This window comes from Spermophilus citellus (assembly GCF_964194105.1).
Source record: "Spermophilus citellus genome assembly, chromosome: 3".
In the NCBI taxonomy this organism is placed as follows: Eukaryota; Metazoa; Chordata; class Mammalia; order Rodentia; family Sciuridae; genus Spermophilus; species Spermophilus citellus.
Genome location: NC_138184.1, coordinates 207,409,152 through 207,430,521, shown reverse-complemented (window position 1 = coordinate 207,430,521; position 21,370 = coordinate 207,409,152). Strand labels below are relative to the sequence as shown.

General features: G+C 35.4%; 1 protein-coding gene across 1 annotated transcript in view; it reads left to right on the top strand.

Moving 5' to 3' along the window:
- TNPO3 (transportin 3) overlaps positions 1-21,370 on the top strand; it is an 84,113-nt gene that overhangs the window by 39,356 nt on the left and 23,387 nt on the right. Inside the window, exons 6-15 of the mRNA XM_081285562.1 lie at positions 1,020-1,195; positions 1,817-1,955; positions 3,633-3,779; positions 5,824-5,931; positions 7,706-7,797; positions 9,715-9,854; positions 11,856-12,047; positions 15,351-15,442; positions 17,274-17,350; positions 20,125-20,185. Coding sequence (XP_081141688.1) covers positions 1,020-1,195; positions 1,817-1,955; positions 3,633-3,779; positions 5,824-5,931; positions 7,706-7,797; positions 9,715-9,854; positions 11,856-12,047; positions 15,351-15,442; positions 17,274-17,350; positions 20,125-20,185 — 1,224 coding nt within the window. The remainder of the gene's footprint in view (positions 1-1,019; positions 1,196-1,816; positions 1,956-3,632; positions 3,780-5,823; positions 5,932-7,705; positions 7,798-9,714; positions 9,855-11,855; positions 12,048-15,350; positions 15,443-17,273; positions 17,351-20,124; positions 20,186-21,370) is intronic.

The following is a 21,370-nucleotide window of genomic DNA, read 5'->3' as shown; positions in this document are numbered from 1 at the left end:
TTTGGAGAGAGAGAATTTTTTTTTTAATATTTATTTTTTAGTTTTCGGCGGGCACAACATCTTTGTATGTGGTGCTGAGGATTGAACCTGGGCCGCATGCATGCCAGGCGAGCGCGCTACCGCTTGAGCCACATCCCAAGCCCACACCATTTGGTTTTAAGAATAGGGTAATGAATAGTTTGCGTCTTGTTGCTCTCCTAACACTGCTTATGTAGCATTTTTCCCTCCTGGTGATTCTAAGTTTCCTGGTTTTTGTTATTCAAGAAAAACTAATATGCCTTCATTACATTTTCCAGCCTCTCATCTGTACTCACTTTAAGTAGGAGCCTTGCATCGTCCCTTGTACCTTCTGAACTGTTCTAATTTGTATCAGTTGTTCTTTAGATCAGCTCCCCAATAGTCATCCTTGGATTTCCCTTTCCTATGCTTTCTAGGTTGAATAAAGTAGTTTTTGAACCTCCTCAATGAATTCCTCAGAAAGATGCACATAAAGTGAAATCAGAATTTCTGCATGCCCAAGAAATATTTTTATTTTGTTTTCATACTTTGGCTAGGTATAGAATTCTAGATTCAATATTATTTTCCTTCAGAATTTTAGAAGCCTTGCTCTCATTTTCTAGCGTGCATCATTGTTAATGAGAAGTTGGAGGACTCTATGATTTTTGCTCATAAGTTACCTCCTTCTTTCATCCCAGTAAGTTTGAAGAACTGTTGTTTAACTTTGGTATTCTGATTTCACAGTGATATGTTTGGAAGTTGTTGAGCCCTTTCATTTTACTTAGTACTTGAATATCAGAAAGAGTATGGAAAAGATTTCCAGAGATAATAATAGGGCTAATAATAGACAACATGATGATAATAATAATAGACAACATGATGTTGTCTTATACAAGAGAGTGACTACTAGGCTATTAGATATTTAAAGTACATAACATGTTCAGAAGAAGCTATAATTGTTTTCCTATTACTTGTATTAAAATGATCATACTTCTTACTTTGCTGTTCCTGCTATCTTCCAGCAACAGGATAAGACCTCATCCAACCTACATGAAGCTGCTTCAGACTGTGTGTGCTCAGCTCTTTATGCCATTGAGAATGTGGAAACTAACTTGCCATTAGCAATGCAACTTTTTCAGGGAGTCCTGACATTGGAGACTGCCTATCATATGGCTGTGGCACGTGAAGATTTAGACAAGTGAGTAATTATTTAAGATTGGAACTCTGAATTTTTTTAAAGTCTGATCTTTTATTTTTTACTTTTGTGGTGCTAGGGATTGAACCTAGGGCCTCACACAGGAGGAGAAATACTCTATATTTAAGCTACATCTCTAGCACATTGTTACTTTTTATTATTCATCTATTGTTTATGATTCTTAGTGGCTCTGTGTAAATATTAAAGTAGTACATCCTAAAGATACTTTGATTCTCATGCAAACTTAGAAGTGGCAAGTTAGATGCAGAAGAAGTTGTATAATTACCAATTATGCAAAGTTTTTGCACAAAAGGAAAGGCTGTAAAAATTAGGGAAAAAAACTTTAAAATATCAAGTGTAATTTTTAAAAATGTTTTAGTAATTGAGAATTTGACTTATTAGTTCCTTGCTTATCTGTGGAGAAGTAGGCAATCTAAGTAAAGGTATCTACAATAGAGATTGTGATACAGCATAGCAAAGAATCACTATATGTGTCTTAAGCTGAGGACTATGAGAGAGAGAGAGAGAGAGAGAGAGAGAGAGAGAGAGTGTGTGTGTGTGTGTGTGTGTGTAAACAATAACCAGATTTCTGACTTGCGACTCTCATTCTTTTTTCTTGTACAGAGTTCTGAATTACTGCCGTATTTTCACTGAACTATGTGAAACTTTTCTTGAAAAAATTGTTTGTACTCCAGGCCAAGGTCTTGGAGACCTGCGAACTCTGGAATTGCTTCTTATTTGTGCAGGGCATCCTCAGTATGAGGTAATGTCTTTAATATGCTAAGACCATCATCTCCAAGTTGTGTATTGCATGTTGTTTATATTCCATGGCCTCATCCCTCACCTTGTTTTCTTGAGAAATTATATTCTTATTTTTAATTAATGTGATATGGGGGTTCCCTCTGTATTGAAATTTTTCAAAAATTGCGTTTGAGTTTCTACTTTATATCCTTTTCCATTTTCTTACCTGGTTTGCTGGATTGTCTGTTGTAGGGTCCCTCAAAAAACCTATTAGAAAAGCTTATTGCCTTTTCACTGAGTGCCCTTTTCAGCTGTGTTGATTCTCTAGAGCTTTACAGTTTAAAACTACATTGTTCATCAGCTTTCCATTACTGTAACAAAATACTTGAATAATCAACTTTTTAAAAGAGGAAAGGTTTATTTTAGCTCACAGTTTCAGATGTTTTAGTCCATGTTTTGTTGGCCCTATTGCTTTGGGGCCTGTGGCCCTGCAGTAGTAAATCATGGCTGTAAGTGCATGGCCAACGAATCCCAGCTGTGTGCAAAAGAGGAAGAGGAGGGCTAGGGTCTCTACCTCTAGGGGCATGTCCTCAGTTACCCAACTTCTTTCATTGGACCCTTCCTCCTAAAGGTTCCACCACCTTCCAGTAATGTTATGGAATGGATGGAGACTAAACTTTCATCACATAAATCTTTGGGAGACCTTCAAGATCAAACTATAACATATACTGAATCCTAACTGAATCTCCACAAATCTTCACATGTCAGATTTTTCTCCACATGAGGGATGTGAATGAGAAAGGGATTGAAAAGGCTATCTTTAAGACATTTGCCTTGCCCTTTGGTGAGGATGGGGTGATAACTAGAATCAAATCCAGGAACATGATGCCACTGAGCTATAGCCCCAACCCTTTTTATTTTATTTTGAAACTGAGTCTTGCTGAGTTGTCCTGCCCTAGTCTCCTGAGTGGCTAGGATTATAGATGTGTGCCACTGCACCTGGCAATACCCCGCTCTCTTAAATTTCGAGGTTAAAATATTTTTCTTCATTTACCTCCTCTTTATAGTATAAGAAATGTGAAAAAAGTGCTTCCAAGTTGGATATTGTTTTGAGTGTCTCTGTCTTGGATTCTTGATGGGAAAAGAATGGTAGGGCTGCCTCTTAATTGTGATTACTCGTAGGCAAAGCACGTTTGTGAATCTCCATCCTTTTTCTTTTATTACATAAGAGAAGTTTATTTGTTTTGTATAATTTCATGAGGACAGCTAGATTTGAATGAAACCCAAATCATTCTGGGGAGAAGTATAGCACCTCACATATAATGACAGGAGGCTGACTCAGTTATGTTCAAGGAATTACATGGTTTGACGGTAAGAAATGTTCTAATCTCAAAAATATATTGAAGTGATTTTATAGTTTGGGAAAAATACTTTGAAAAGGACTTCATCTCAGTATCTATTTCTCTAAATTCAGAATCCAATATAACTTTAGAAGCAGTTATCCCAGGAGTAAATAGGAAAATGTAATCTAGTCATGCTAAATGTAGGTGGACATATTTGAGGTCTAGAGAAAGGGGGACTAATTAACTGGTCCTCATATTAGGTAAATCTTTCTTATGTGGTCTTAGAAATAATAAAACTGACTGAATCTATTTCTTTCCCATTCAAATAAATAATCTCTTCTCTTGTAATCTGACAGGTAGTAGAAATTTCCTTTAACTTTTGGTACCGACTAGGGGAGCATTTGTACAAAACTAACGATGAAGTTATACATGGCATCTTCAAAGCTTACATTCAGAGGCTGCTTCATGCCTTGGCTCGACACTGCCAGCTAGAACCAGACCATGTAAGTTTCCTTCTCTACTTCATATCTTAATTTTCTCCTCTTTTCAGTGCTAATTTGGAAAGAAACTGAAAAGATAGAGAATAGAGCTGATAGAATCTTCTGATTTTTGTCACTTTAGGTTACAGTGACAAAGTCAGTAGCAGTATTAATAAAGACAAATTAGGCTTATGTTCACAAATATTGCTCTTGCTGAGACAGTAATTATTTTCCAAGGATTTATCTTTAAAAAATCCTTCAGAAATGAATTACAGTAGATGGGGTAGAGAGAGAAGATGGGAGGGGAGGGGAGGGGGGATAGTAGAGGATAGGAAAGGTAGCAGAATACAACAGTCACTAATATGGCAATATGTAAAAATGTGATGTGTAACCGATGTGATTCTGCAATCTGTATTTGGGGTAAAAATGGGAGTTCATAACCCACTTGATTCTAATGTATGAAATATGATTTGTCAAGAGCTTTGTAATGTTGTGAACATCCAATAAATAAAAAAAAAGAAAAATCCTTCAGAAGAAACACTTTTATGTACAAAATATTATCTGTAAAAGTAGAAAATGATAAATCATGAATAACAGTATAAGAAGAGTGACATAAATCATAGCAAATTGATGGAACATTGTAAAATAATGACTACCGGAAAAGAGTATGGTATGCTAAGAAAAAAAATCAGAATGAGGAGCTTTATACTGTTTTTTAATAGTGTAACATGTGTGCTTAGATTAACATAAAAGGGAAATATTTGTGAAGGTATTGGAAATTTCATGACTTCTCCCCACATACATACTTTTATATATATTATTTATACTGACTTTATAATTTAAGAGAAAATATAGAAATAATATATTAGCATATAAGAAAATATACTAGAAATATTACCAAATAGTTCGTTGGAAAACTCTTGAACCTTTTTTCTTAGTCTCTTCCAAATTTTGCCTCATTTATTTCATTTGTGTGGTTGATCATTTTAATCTAGGACCTGGAGTAAATTTAATTGATTACCATTAAATTAGACATGGTATTTTTTCTTTCTTTTTGGGGGGGGGGCAGGGGTGGTTTGCTAGGGATTGAACCTAGGGCCTTATACATGATAGGCGAATGCTCTTGTCACTGACCTACATCCCCAATCTGAATTGTATCTCCGTAGAACTTTACTGATGACCTTGTTTTATGATGTTCAGATTTTTTTTTTTAAACCAAGGAATCTTATCTTTACATTTTACTTGGAAGACTGATATGTAAATTAAAAGCAGGGCTTCTATGGTTTAAATGGTCTTTCTATTTGTTCCTCTTCCCTTTGCTAGTTCAGTGGCACCATTTCCCTTGCAGATATTTTCTTCTAATTGTAACTATACAGTGCTTTATAATGTTATCCATTATTTCATCTGAGACAGCCATCATTTCTTCATCATTCCTCAACCTTAATTTCTTTATATTAATGCAAGGAGGTTGAATGAGACCAACAATTCTTAATAGAACTAAGGAATTTTTTCAGGTTTTCATGGCCCAAGATTCTTATACCATGCCCTTAACCATCTCAAAATTATAAATTAATTGGTAACCCTTTTTTATTTATAGAAGTTTGGATAGGAAGCATTTAAAGTCTAAAATTCTATTTTCTTTGGAAGTTATTATGATACTGGTTGATTTTTGGGAGATTTTGAACACTGAAGCTGTAGTGACTTGTTCAGTGCTTAAGCGCTGACCTTCCCTAGGAGTAGGCTTATAACTCTTTAAATTTATCACTTTTTCCTAGTCACTTCTGATCACCCCCACCCCTACTCACATTCTTTTTAAAGCAAAACAAAGTGTGTCTTGGGAATACAAAACACACATACACACGTAAATGGAAGAATTTCTTCAAGTAAGGGTAGGGGATAAGTTATGTTGTCTTACCTTCCCTAACAATTTGGGAGACTCTCTAATGTAAAGTACCCTTGTGATTTAGGCAACTTTGGTTCATTGGCACTTGACTGCTTAATGACTTTTTTTTCTCTATTGAAAGCCTCAGTGAGTTTAAAATAAATGCTGCCTGATTTGAAATTTCAGGAGGGGGTTCCTGAGGAAACTGATGACTTTGGCGAGTTTCGGATGCGGGTATCAGACCTGGTGAAAGATTTGATTTTCTTGATTGGGTCTATGGAGTGTTTTGCTCAGGTAAGCCTGTTTGGAGATTCTTGAGTCAATTTTACTGATCACCTTAATTGTTTCCACTTCTGTGTCTTCTGTTAATGTTCCATCATATTTCTTCAAGCTTAATGGCTAAATGGAATAGTAGTTATACAGGTGCCTAGCACATTGCTTGGCATATTTAAGCCATGTTTATTTAGTATCTAACAAGGCAACTGCAGTCTATGGATAATTCAGCTATGGATTACTCTGTTACTCTGGCTAATAAGAGCTATTCCACTTGTGCAGCTAGAATGGAAGATCACAGATAAGCATTAAAGCTTCCAGGATACATATACGGAATTTGGACTATGTACCAACTCCTGGCAACTCTTTTAGTTATTTGGCATTTCCTTTGTCCACACTTAAGGTTAGATTTCCTGTGCAGCTTCATCCCAGAGGATGACTATAGTAGAGTAGAAGATTCATAGTCCTGTGGTTTTCCTGACAGTGAGTAACATTTTATCTCATAAGGTTACAATCATCATCATTCCACATCACTTAACATTAGCATAATTTCAGGAGGTTTTCATATTTCTGGTTCATACTCTAATGATCTCTGAAGTACTAGTTTGGATCCTTTGCTATATAGCGATACCAAACTAACCTAAAGGAATTTTGCAGGGAAGGTATCTCAGTCACTTTGTATATATTTGACCATAATCTGATCTAGGAAGTGGTAATAAACTTATAACTATTTTCATTACAAAGCATGGTTTTTGATTCAACTATGAAGGGTTAGAGATTTCTTAGGAAGTTTAGTGAGATCCCTAGACTCTAGGCAGAAGACTTGCGTACAGATTTTAGCTCTTTCCTCACTGGCTCTGGTTAATTTATTTTAATTAATCATGTTGCCAGGATGTGCTCTGTGGAATAACAGTCTATGAGATGTTTTGTTATGTTTGAGGGAGGAGAAAGGAATTAAATTAAGTAAAATTGGGAAATGATCTGAAATAGTATATATATATTTTTTGGGGAGTACTGGGGGTTGAACATGGGGGTGGGGGTGCTTTACCAATGAGCCATATCCCTAGCCCTTTGTATTTTTTGAGATAAGCCCTTGCTATGTTGCTGAGGGCAGCCTTGAATCCCTGCCTTAACCTGGGATTACAGGTGTATGCTAATATAGTATATTAAAGCCTCTCTAAGGTCAGACAAGAGAGTTGTTTAATTTTGTCTTTCCTGGTAGTATCTGTTATTTGACCATAGAAGTCTTACTTAGGTTAATGTCTAGTCACATTCCATAGGTGACTATTACCTGGAAAATTCTGGACCAGAACATCTCTGATTCCTTCTTAAAAATATTCTTGGATATGGTATTGCAATAGATCCTTCTAAATAGGTGCTTTTACAGGAGTTTAGCCTCTATTATTAGTGTTGGTGCAAATAGTTAAAATAGTAGAAAGGTACAGCCAATATACATGCAGAAGATTTATATTGTATCTCCATTTTGAGTGTGTATGTATTTATCAATTATCAAGACCAAAAAAAGACACTAATATAATATGTTTTGTTTTTCCCATTATACTCATTTTCTGAAGTCTTGATAAATTCTTGTAGGGGGTATAAATGGGTGTATTTCAAATATTAAAATAACAGTTTTAATTAGTGAGGATGTGAAAAATAAAAATATTCTTGCCTGGCTATGAGAGATAATTAGATTTAGAAACAAGGAGCTGGATTTCTTTTAACTAACAATGTTTTTTGTTTTGGTATTCTGTTTTCCTCTTAATGGATCCACAATCCACCTCTTCTTCTCTAGTTATATTCTACTCTGAAAGAAGGCAACCCACCCTGGGAGGTGACAGAAGCGGTTCTCTTTATCATGGCTGCTATAGCAAAGAGTGTTGATCCGTGAGTGTCTAATAAGTCTTTTGCTGGGAATTCTGAATATCAAGAGGAAGGAAAATTACACGTTTTTTTCTCCTATTTGGTATATGTTTGGAAACTCTTAGAACTTTTTACCTTCTATAGTGTTTTCTAGTGTTCTGACTAGTCCAGGATGGCCTGCATTTCTGTTGCCATGTTTTAATCACACTTTCTAGAGGTAAAATTATTTTACTTTTGATGCTAGGAATAGAATGTTAATTTATTTTTCCAACCGTGGCACCCTTCTAAAAGTAGGTATAGATCAATAATTCATTAGACTATTAAATTGTTGGTACTTGCTTAAAAGCAATTGAATAGGTATTAATTTGTGTCTCCTGCTTTTTTGATCTTGTGCATATTATCTTTACAAATATTTAATTATATTGTATTCCTTTTTTCTGTCTTAGAGAATCATTTGTGAATATCAGAGAGTCAAGGCATAGGCACCATTTCATCTAAAAGAACAGCAATATCTTAAGGGCAGTTGTTTTTTTTTATTATTGCCATTGAAAACTTTTAAGTTATTTCAAATTTGATTTTAAATTGCTTAGCATAGAAAATCTGCTTAAGACATGAAACTGTAAAGACAATTTACTTTGTATCATGAATTTATACATTGGTGTTAATATCTGTCACATTACTTTGTATTTTGATAGATACCTGCGCTCAAACTCTTTATTCAGGGCCTTGATGGGAAGATAGTTAAGGCAGATATTTATTAAAAGCACAGTACTTCTTTCTGAGTTGCCTTTCAGGACTTAGTCACTGATATCTTACATTGTTTCTATATAATAAATACTCAAAGAGATAGAGTGGGTTTATTTTTCTCTATTAAGAAGTTCTAGTTCATAATTATGTATTATACTATTTGCTTTTCAATCTAATCTGGTTTGGTGTTGTTTTAGAACATTCTGAAGGTTTTAAAGTCATTACTGTTCTTGCTTGAAAAAGATGTATAGGTAATCTTCAGTAATTGACTTAGTGTCTCCTAGGGAAAAATAAGGTGTAAACGAGAGAAGATTTTTTTCTATTGTTTACTTGCTTGTCAAACCAACTGAATAATTATAATTTTTTAATCCATTTAAAGGGCTTAATGGACCTTATTGTCAGTAGGGGGTGCACTTGTTCTAATCCAGAATACTTCTTATATTTTAAACATCTTCATTTCTGGATTAAGTCCTGCCACTTTGGGGCATCTTTCACTCTGTTTTAAAAAAAACCTTAGCCAGTAATATTGGACTGGGGATGGAGATAAATTCATGTCACTATAGAAAGTACCTAACTTTAATTTTCCCATGTGTTTCATATGGGAGCACCTTAACCTATTGCTGCAGCTTGTTTTTGTGTTCTTTTATTTTAGTTAGTGAACTGGTCTACCCATACTCTTCTGTTCTTAAAGTTTCCAGTATTCAACCATAAGAAATCTTTTAAAGAATAGCAAGTAATAGAGAGTGGTCTGTGAGAGTTATTCATTTAGCCATTCAGCAATATTTGTTGGGTGCCTACTATGTGCCAGGCACTGTTCCAGGCTTAGTGTCCCCTAGGGAAAAATAAGGTGCTACAGATATAGAAATAAATGAAATAGATTCTTTAAAAGAAGACATTAATCCCCAGTGAATGTCTGCCTTTCCCACTGGAAGAGCCTCTCTTTGATAGCATCATGAGGCCTTAAACACTTTCCTCACATTGAGAAGATGAAAGTGCTTCTCCTGAAACAATGTTATCTTTCATCTTTTGTGAGGATTTAAGAAACATTCTTACCCAGTATTAAAACACCTTTATTTGAATAGTTATTTCTTTAGAAAGAAGCCCTGTAGCAGTACAGTGTTTCACTGTAGCCTGTTATTTGGCCAGAACATAACCTCTATAGTCAGTAACTGAGTGCTTGCTTTTTATATTCAGGGAGAACAATCCAACATTGGTGGAGGTCCTAGAAGGAGTCGTTCGTCTCCCAGAGACTGTCCATACAGCCGTGCGATACACCAGCATTGAGTTGGTTGGAGAAATGAGCGAAGTGGTTGATCGAAATCCTCAGTTCCTTGGTATGTGTAAACTCTCCCATGTGCTGCTGCTTCTTATTTTCTTTTCCTTGCTTACTTTTATTCTTTTCTTGCTTTCTTTTTTACTGATAAGTAGAATGTTTGTAGACAGAATAAATATATTATAAGTTGCATAGATTACACAACATTTGTAATCTGATCTGGGAGAAGGACCTTTGAAAAATTAGATCTCTAGACAAGGAAAAGGTCTGGTACTTTGCTTAAGGTCTGGTTTTGCTAGTCTTTGGCAAAACGTATGAATTAATCTGTCTGTAGTTCTAACCTAGAAGCACTCATAGACTAAAGGAGAGGGGTTTTCTGTGTTAAGTACATGCTCCATTTAAAAACTTGAGAATTATCATTCAAAACAAAATAAATACAAGTGAAAATGAATAGCAGTGAGAAATATAACTTGTCTACACTTATTGACTTGAAAAAATAAGTAAAACTCATATAAAATAATGTTAAAATTGAAGGTCAAATTAGAAACCATGTATCCTAATCACTTCATTTTGTAGATAAGAACTCTTAAAACCCAAAGTAAGTAATTAATCCAGTGTAATATGTATTAAGGCCCTGACATTAAAAGGGATACATTCTGAGGGGAAAAGATGAGTAGAAATACTGGGGGGTATACTTTAATGATAAAGTATACCCAAGGCCCTGAGTTCAATCCCCACATATATACATAAAGAAATTCATTTTTACAGATTAACTTTCTTTAACTTTCTTGGAACACTAGCATTTGGCAAAATTAAGACTTTTTTTGTTTTAATATTTATTTAGTTAGTTGTAGTTGGACATAATACCTTTATATTATTTATTTGTTTTTATGTAGTGCTGAGGATCGAACCCAGGGCCTTGTATATGCTAAGCGAATGCTCTACCGCTGAGCCACAGCCCCAGACCCAAGACATAGTTTTTTTGTTTTTGTTTTTTTAGCTTACTTTTTTTTTTTAGTTGTAGTTGGATGCAATACCTTTATTTTAATGTGGTGCTGAGGATCGAGCCAATGGCCTTGCACATGCTAGGCGACTGGTCTATCTGCTGAGCTGCAACCCCAGTCCCCCAAGACATAGATTTTTTTTTTTTAATATTTTTTTTAGGTGTAGTTGGACATAGTATCTTTATTTTTATGTGGTGCTGAGGATCGAACTCAGTGCCTCACACTTGCAAGGCGGGTGCTCTACCAATGATCTACAGCCCCAACCCAAGACATAGTTTTAATTAAACAGTTTTTAATGAATTTATCTAGAAGTGCTAAAGATTCTTCCACATAAATTTATAGCTTTTTATAACTAGAAAGATACAAATATAACTAGAAAGATACAAATATAAAAATGTCAGCTTTAGACAACTATCATTGTCCTGATTAGTGTAGGCTGTTTTACTAAGTGCTTCATCTCTTGGTATAATGGTAATCCTCTGAGCCTTACATTCTTTCTTACATTAACATATTTTAATAACTAAATGGCCTTATATACTGTGGAATTAGTGGTTTTCAAACTGTACTTCAGGAATCCAGACAGTTAGAAGGAATAGTTGACTAACATAAGGGAAGAAATGGAAGATGAAATAGATAGGGCTCAGGGCCTCCTAACATTGTGTCTGTCAGATCAGCTCTGTTTTTATGCTTTTTAATTTATATATTTATTATTGATTGATTATTTGGTGCTGGGGATTGAACCCAGGGGCATTTAACCACTGAGCCACATCCCAAGCCCTTTTTAGTTTATTTTGAGACAGGGTCTCACTAAATTGCTTAGGGCTTCAGTAAGTTGCTGAAGCTGATGTTGAACTTGCATTTCTCCTGCCTCAGCCTCTCAAGTCTCTGGGATTACAGGAATACGCCACCATGCCCAGCTTTATGCTTTTTCTATTGGGGATTCTTTACATACTTTGTTGTTTAAAAAAATATTCTTTTACTTAAAAAATTGTAAACCTCTGCTTTAGCTAGAAGTTTTCCTTGAGTTTCAGATTTATAATCTCTGCTTTACTTTCCAGACCCTGTGTTGGGCTATTTGATGAAAGGCCTGTGTGAAAAGCCTCTGGCTTCTGCTGCAGCCAAAGCCATTCATAATATTTGCTCTGTCTGTCGAGATCACATGGCTCAGCACTTTAATGGACTCCTGGAGATTGCTCGTTCTCTTGACTCCTTCATGTTTTCTCCGGAAGCTGCAGTGGGCTTGCTAAAAGGTATTTATTTAATAATGCTAACCAGTAACTATTTCCTCTTAGCTTCTATTTGGGGTTATTTTATATACACCATAAAATTGTTTTTCAGTTGTAATAAACTTAGTGATAGTGAAGGCAGCTTTTCCATTCAGGGGAGGGTGTACATGCATTGTTTTCTTAAGATATTTTAAGGTCGGGGCCAGGGCTATAGCTCAATTGGTAGAGTGCTTGCCCTGCATGCATGAGACCCTGGGTTCAATCCCCAGCACCACTACCAAAAAAAGATATTTTAAAGTCTACAAAATTAAATCATGCTGTTGGCAAGTATGTAAAGCACAGGTATAGATTTTGGGTGGAGGCAGCACATTTGAATTAAATACAGTTACTTTTTACATTAGACTTACTAAGGAAGTAGTGCTATAAAAAAGAATTAAGTAAAAAAAAAAAAAAAAAAAGAATTAAGTAGATATTGAAAGTTGGTGTGCATGGATCAGTGCCATATGTTGAAGCCAAGGGTTCTGGTCTCGTATTAGTCTCTATCATTACTGATCAGCTTACACTGTGTGTCTGCCTATCCAAACACAGTGGTTAGGGGCTTAGGCTAATAGAACCAGAGTTATTAAGATTAGGGAAAGCAGGGTGCAGTGGCTCATGCCTGTAATTCCAGAGACTTGGGAGACCAAGGCAGGAGGATTGCAAATTCAAGGCCAGTCTCATCAACTTAGAGAAACCCTTAACCACTTAGTAATACCCTGCCTCAAAATAAAAATAAAAAGGACTGGAGATAGCTGGGCATGGTGGCACAAACTTGGGAGGCTGAGGCAGGAGGATCCATAGTTCAAAGCCAGCCTCAAGAACTTAGTGAAGCCCTAAATAACTTAGACCCTGTCTCAAAATAAAATTGACTGAAGATGTGGTTCATTGGTTAAGTACCACTGGGTTCAACCCCCAGTACCAAAAAAAAAAAAAAAAAAAAAAGAAAAGAAAAAAACAGATTTAGGGAAAAATATAGTGGAGTGTAGTAGCACATAACTTGGGAGGCTGAGACAGGAGAATTGCAAAGCCAGCATGAGAAACTTAGTGAGACCCTGTCTCAAAAGCAGGGCTGGGGTTGTGGCTTAGCAGTAGAGCGCTGGCTTAGCACGTATGAGGCCCTGAGTTCGAACCTCAGCACCACATGTAAGTAAGTAAGTAAGCAAATAAATAAATAAATAAATAAATAAATAAATAAATAAATAAATAAATAAATAAATAAATAAATAAATGCATTGTGTCCAACTACAACTAAAAAAAATAATAATAATTAAAAATAAATAAATAAATAAAAAGGGGCTGGAGTTGTGGCTCAGTGGTAGAGTGCTTGCCTAACGCATGTGAGGCACTGGGTTCCATCCTCAGCACCACATAAAACTAAGTAAATAAAATAAAGGTATTGTGTCTATCTACAGCTAAAAATATATATATTTAAAAAAATTAAAAGGGTTGGGCATTTAAAGTACCTTGGGTTCAATACCCAATTAAAAAAAATAGAGTAGACTTTAAACAGGATGGTTATTTATAAACATTTGAAAGATTACTTTATAAAAAAGTGGATCCTGTTTATTTTTGAGGAATTATCAACCGCATATAGGGAAATATATACTGGCTCCTAGAAAGAAAACAATTTCTAGTCTTTCTTTCTGAAGACAGATTGGAATGTTCTATGAGGTAGTAAAATCATTATAGCTGGTAAAGTAGAGAGGGTTGGAATATTTTAAATAAAGGGTTGGATAATACAAACTGTACAGTGTCTGAGTTTCTGTGGGCATCAGACAGCCTTTGCAAGGCTTTAGAAGACCTTTTGCATGAACTAATTCTCTTATTTCTGTGACCAGGTTCCTTACCAGTTAATATGACTACACATTTCCCATAGATTTTATTTTCATACCATAGGTTTTGCCTTCATGGGTGTAGATAATAAGGCATTGATTAAATCAGTCAACTGTTCTTGTTATTTTCTAGTGAAATTTAACTATGATACTAAAGTAATACCTAACTTGTAGTAGATTATGGCTTCCAGTTACGATATCTTCTAGATGTAGAAGAGTTTTTATTTACATTCTCTTCTGTAGAAATGAATTAAAAATGAAAATTAAAAGATAGGCATGGTGACACACACCTATAATTCAAGCAACTCAGGAGACTGAGGCAGAATGATCACAATTTTAAGGCCAGTTTCAGCAATTCAGCAAAACTCTGTCTAAAAAATTAAAAAGGCTGGGGGATGTAGCTCAGTGGTAAAGTGTATTTAAGTTACACCTCCCCCAACCACTTCCCTCCCCTCTAGTTTTAAAGAAATGTCTAACCCATCTATGGCTCATAGACTGCTGGGAAAAAAATCACTCAGTTTTTAAATTCAGATTTTAAGGATTACTGTTATATTGAATGATAATTAAAGAAATGAATAAGAATCAGAGGGTTTTTGACTTTGCAGGGACTCTGGCTGATATGTGTTTCTTTGGATTTGGGGAAAATATTTCAGTGGTTGGTGGGGATAGAAAAGGTATTTGAACCAGAGGAAGACTGACTGAAAGAACCAATCCTTCTTCCAGCCCCACTGAATCTAAACATGGTTTCTTGTGGATTTGTGGATTGTTTTGTTTTGTTTTGTTTTTTATGCTGTTGAGCTCAAAGGTAGCATTTATTTTGGGGGAAAATGCTGATAGGATAAAGGTAGCTTGATTATTAATTTTCTATTCAAATCACTTTCACACATAAAAAAAAACTGAGGCTCAGAGATAATGTTTCACAAAGCTCACAGAGTGTGTTATGGTAGAATGCAAATGAAGTCTTTGACTTCAGCCTATCCTTCCTAAAAGTATTGTGTCAGTGTTTCTCAAACTTCTCTGATTGTATTTGCCTGAAGTACTTAGAAAAAATTAAGTCTCCTCTTGACCCACTAAATCACAATCTCTGTGAAGAATGAGAAATATTACATTAATAGTGTATAGAAATAGTTTTGGCATTTGCTTTTTAAAGGAGATTTTTAAAGTCTTTGAATAATTGGAAGGAAAGGCATATTTACACCATCTTTAAACCAGTTAGCGCTACAGAGAATATTATTAGTAACAACTTTGGTTATAAAACTCAATGTGATAGCCTGTGGTCTTTTAAGCCAAATAAAGAAAAAAAAAATCATAGATAACAAAATGTTGCTTCTTAAAAACAGTGCTGATTTTTTTAAAATAATGAAACCAGTCAGCTTTTTCTGTTAGTCTGTATGATGTAGACTGATTAATTGAATTAATTCAATTATTTTCATTTGCATCTTCCTTTGTTTTTCAGGGACAGCTCTTGTCCTTGCCAGATTACCGTTGGATAAGATTACTGAATGTCTTAGTGAACTATGTTCTGTTCAGGTTATGGCATTGAAAAAGGTGAGTCCAATTAAGCAAGGGAAGAAACAAATATAAGATATTAATATGTTAGAATATAAGACAAAATTACTTACTTGTCTTTCATCTGCCTAGAAAAGCCAAAAGAATAAACTGAAAATTTATTAAAATTAGTAAGTATCAAAGTAGCTACATATAAGAAAAAAAAATACTAGCGCATTCCTTTACAACAGGGATATATTCTGAGAAGTGCCCCGGGTAGTAGACTGTTCTGTATTTTTGTGTACGATAGAGTGTACTTAATACAGACCTAGATTATTTAGGTCAATCACTTGACTTGGCCTCTTAGATACAGTCAAGAGATGCAATGAACATGAGATAGAGACTGCTTCTGGTATATCCATGGCATGCTATTTTAAGTAAAAAAAATTTTAATAACTAAAAGAGTACCCTTTTTTCTTCTTTCTTTTTTTAATTTGGCTATACTGGAGAGTGAATACAGGGGCATTCTACCACTGAGCTATCTCCCCAGCCATTTTTTATTTTCAGACAGGGTCTTGTTAAATTGCCAAAGCTGGCCTTGAACTTGAGACCCTTCTGGCTCAGCCTTCTAAGTCACTGGGGGTTATAGGCATGTGCAACAGTGCCCATCTAGAAGTAGTACACTTTAAAATAATGATAAAAAAGTATAGTATAGTAAATACATAAACCAGCAATGATCATTGTTATCAAGTTTTATGTATTGTACTCAATTGTATGTGCTATACTTTTTGAGGGGGAAGGAGTGGTAATAGGGATTGAACCCAGGGACACTGTACCTCTGAGCTATATCACAGCCCTTTTTATTTACTGAAACAAGGTCTCTCTAAGTTGCCTAGGCTAGCCTCAAACTTGTGCTCCTCTTACCTCTCTCTGCTCCTGAGTAGCTGGGATTACAGTCATGTGCCACCATGCCCAACTGTGCTATGCTTTTCTACCATTAGCACAATAGGTTTGTTTATACCAGCATCACCACAAAAACCACATCAGTAATGTCTTGCACTCTGATGTTAGGACAGTTAAAAGTTACTAGACAAAAAAGATATTTTCAGTCCTTTTACAATCTTATGGTAACACCATTGTATAAATAAATGGTCCATCATTAACCAAACATTGGTTATATAGCACCTGCTATGCAAGTACTCTACCTTTGAGCTACATTCTTGGCTCTCTTATATTTTAAAGATGTCTATTAATGTACATTTTTAGCACAATAACTGTAGACATATGGTAGGGTTTTTATAACTTGATATAATGATTCTAGAATTCATCTCTAATAATACACTGGTAGAAATTTATCTAAGAAATTTTCAGGGACTAGGCATATTGCTTGTTGTTAGAGCAAGGCCTAGCAAGTGTGAGGTCCTGGGTTTGATCCTCAGTACTGAAAAAGAAAGAAAGAAAATGATTTAGGAGAGAAGAATGATAGGCAACTTGCTTGGAGTATATTATAAAGCTATAATTTGAAAGCTTTATAGCATAAAGCTAAATATAAATATATTATCTTACATATATTTAATTATAATATAACAACATATTCAGTCTACATTATAATATATAATGTGAATAATATCTTAATCTGTGGGGGGAAAAATCAAATGATGCTGTTTTCTGCTCCTAAGTATATGAGCGTAAAATATAATATACAGGCTTAAGATACAGGGTGATGAAGGAAAATTTTTGACAAATTAAGTTTACAGCATTTGAGTAATTTTTAAAATGCTGTTATAAGGAGATAAGCAGAAATTGAGACAGAATTGATGTTTAAGGATTTGTGGTGTTTGCTATGGATTTGTACTTGTGACCACTGGATAATGTCTCTCTGTCTCTTCAGCTGTTGTCTCAGGAGCCCAGCAATGGCATATCCTCAGATCCCACTGTGTTCTTAGATCGCCTGGCAGTGATATTTAGGTAAGAAGGGAGACTCTGGATTTCTTACTTGGGTTAAAATTTCAGATGAATCCATTGTATATGATGAAATAAGCAAACTTTTTTCCTTATATTTTGAAGTCCTTTCATAATGCTCTCTTTCAGGAGACTAAGCCTGTTACTGAAGTTTTGGTACAAAGTCAAATTCTGAGAATTAATTCTTGGTTTATCTCTGTCAAAAGACCCTTTAAAAACATAATTGAACGCTGGGCATGGTGGCGTATGCTTATAATCCTAGCAGCTTGGGAGGCTAAGGCAGGAGGATCACCAGTTCAAAGCCAGCCTCAGCAAAAAGCAAAGCACTAAGCAACTCAGACCCTGTCTGTAAATAAAATACAAAGTAGGACTGGGGGATGTGACTGATTGGTCGAGTGCCCCCGAGTTCAATCCCCAGTACCCTCCTTCTCCCAAAATATATATAATTGAACTAGTTCTGGTGGAACACCTAATCCCAGCTATTTAGAAGGCTGAGACAGGAGGGTTGTAGCCTTAGCAGCTTAGTGAGACTGTCTCAAAAAATAAAAAGGACTGGAAATAAAGGTCAGTGGTTGAGTGCCCTGGGTTCAATCTCCAGTACTAGGGGTGGGGATGGGGTGGGGAGGAAAACGCGCGCGCGCGCGCGCACACACACACACATTATATATAATAATTATATGTAAAATATAATTATATTACATATGAATAATTATGTGTGATAGTATTATATAGTATATAATTATAAATAATTTATGTGTAGTTTTAATTTGTATATATAACTATGCAAATTATATAATTTATAATTATATATAAATATGATTCTGTTTTTAAAATATTTATTTTTTAAGTTGTAGTTGGACACAATACCTTTGTTTCATTTATTTTTTATGTGGTGCTGAGGATCGAACCCAGGGCCTTGCATGTGCTAAGCAAGCACTCTACCACTGAGCCACAACCCCATCCCCTAAATATGATTCTTTCAGTGAAAGAGTACATTTTCAGGGATTCTTAAATTTTACCATGTGTCAGAATCACCTTGAAAGTTTATCAAAACAAAAATGTTAGTTCCCATCCTTCAAGTGTCTTGATTCATTGGATCTTGGTAGTAACCCCAAATTTGTATATCTAATAAATTCCCAGGTGATGCTGCTTGCTATTCTAAAGACCACACTTTCAGAATCATTGCTATATGGTATATGGTCCAAAAAACAATAATAATAATAAAACCATCTTCAATAATCAGATGAAATTAATCCTCCTGTGAAGAGGAGCTCAATAATTAAAAAGGCATTTGAATAACATTCAGAGCTCGATCTTGACTAAATTACACAATTTATAAACTCATGGGCCCCATGGGCATATACGTCAGAGTAGTATTCACTTAGAAAACCTATGTGGAGGGCTAGGGGTATAGCTCAGTTGGAGAGTGCTTGCCTTGTGTGCATAAGGCCCTGAGTTCAATCCCTAGCACCTCAGAAAAAAGAAAAAGAAACAAAGAAAGGAAGAAAAGAAAATGTATGTGGGATAAGTTAAAATAAAGGTATTGTTTTTGCTTCTTAGCTATTGTCAACAAATATCTTTCTATTTTGGTGCAGAGTTTTCCTTATGTAATTAGGAAAGCCCTATTGCATGCCATTCTTGAGAACCTATTGATAATATTATTTTACATTAAATGAAAGAAAATTTGTGATAGATGTAAATTCTTGAATTAAAGAAAATCAGATTTTTATTATGTTGTGTTTGAGTTTTTTAAAATCGAAGAATAGGGCTGAGGATGGAGCTCAGTGGTAGAGTACTCACCTAGGAGGTACAAGACCTTGGGTTCAATCCCCCCAGTATTGCAAAAAGGAAAATATTTAAAATTTTTAAAGAGTAGTATGGAGTTAGTAATCCTGCAGTTTTTTTCTCCCTTGTTTTTCTTCAAATTAGTGGACTCCAGAAATAGAAGAGTTGGATTTGACTTACAGGTGGATCTGTATTGTTTATCATTGGGTTCAGAATAGAATTACAAGAAACATTTCTGATAGGCAACAAGGCCTAAAGATTTTTGTCTTTTAATGCTAGCAGCACTCAGTTTTTCGTGGTAGATTCAAACAGCTTGTGTAGATTTTTATTATTAATTTAGAAGAAACTACATATTTGTGTTTACAAAAGGGACGGGATATGGAAAAGGTAGAAGTAGTGCCCCATATCCCTAGTAACCAGAGTTAGAATAGAATTTGAACGTTATAGTGGAAGTGGCATAGTGGTGGTAAAAAATGATAATATGGGGCTGCGGTCAGTGGTAGAGCACTCGTCTAAGGTTCGATCCTCAGCACCACATATAAATAAATAAATAAAGGTATTGGGGCTGGGGATGTGGCTCAAGTGGTAGCGCGCTCGCCTGGCATGCGTGCGGCCTGGGTTCGATCATCAGCACCACATACAAACAAAGATGTTGTGTCTGCCGAAAACTAAAAAATAAATATTAAAAATATTCTCTCTCTCTCTCTCTCTCTCTCCTCTCTATCTTTAAAATAAAATACATTAAAAAATAAAGGTATTGTGTCCAACTATAACTAAAAATAAAAAAAATTTAAAAAATGATAATATGGTTTAAAGTGTGCTTTTTTGGTGTGAAAGGAATAGGAGGGAAAGGTGTTGATATAAGTAAATGAGTGTATTACCTGGTTTTCTTCATTTGAAAGAAAGATATACTAAGTAAGCAAACAGGGAAAAGGCTCTGGGTCTTCAGCAAAATTATTCTCCTTTAACAATTTTGGACCCTTTTCTTTTCTCAGACATACCAATCCCATTGTGGAAAATGGACAGACTCATCCATGCCAAAAAGTCATACAGGAAGTAAGTATTAATGGATGCCTATGGAATCAAGGCTTTCTTGTGTTCCTTTCAAAGGTTTCTTCTGTTCTTTCAAGGCTTTGGGTAACTGGGTTAATAAGGTATTGTCTTCTAAATTCATAAGGATATTAAATTTGTTTGTAGGGTTCCAATTTCAGTGAAATGAGGAACAGAGTCATCCAAATACTTTTTTTTTTTTTAATTGTGGTGCTAGGATTGAATCCAGGGCCTTGTACATGCAAGACAAGAACTCTACCAACTGAGCTGTATCCTAAGCCCCACCCAGATACTTTTAATTTTAGATTTGATAACAAAGCCAGCTGTGGGGAAATACACTGAAAGGCCAAAGAAGAAATAGAAAGAGATTTAACTGTGTGTGATTCCTAGAATTTCTAGGAGGACTAATAAATCTTAGTACAATGTTTTTGACAAAGCTAGTGGCTTTAGTTTCCCTGTTGAAAACATATTTCCCTTATACTTTTGTTCACTGAGGAAAATGTGAAAATCAGGAGTCATAGTTGTGAGGAGTGAGCTTCAGACTCGAGGGGGATTGCATAAATCTTAAATATCCTTAATTGTTTATCAAATTATGCTGTTTCCTTAACACCAGTCTTCTGTTCAAGGTCTTCTGCCTTCCTAAAACTACTTAAACATCTCTTCCTCTGTAACCCATTCTTTTCATTCTCATGCAAGAAAGTTGAAGAAGGTTGTAATTTAGGAAATTGCAATCTGCATTTTAGTAAAGTTAGACATGTTGTTGGGCTGGGGGTGTAGCTCAATGAAGAACATTTGCCTAGCATGTACAAGGGCCTCAGTTCAATCAATCCCCACCACCACCACACACACACACACACACACACACACACACACACCAAAGGAAAAAACAAAACAAAACATATTCTTCCTAAAGAATCACTATGAGCTGTGGTGGCATATGCCTATAATCCTAGTGATTGGTAAGGCTAAGACAGGTGGATTACAAGTTCAAAGGCAGCCTCAGCAACTCGGCAAGACTCTGTCTCTAAATAAAATATAGATGTGGCTGGGGGTGTGGCTCAATGGTTAAAGTGCCCCTGGGTTTAATTCCCAGTCCCGCCCCCCCCCAAAAAAAAAAAAAAAGTCCAGAATCATTTTATTTCTCTTCAGAAGCAATTGAGGGACTGGGAGTGTAACTTACTGGTAGAACGC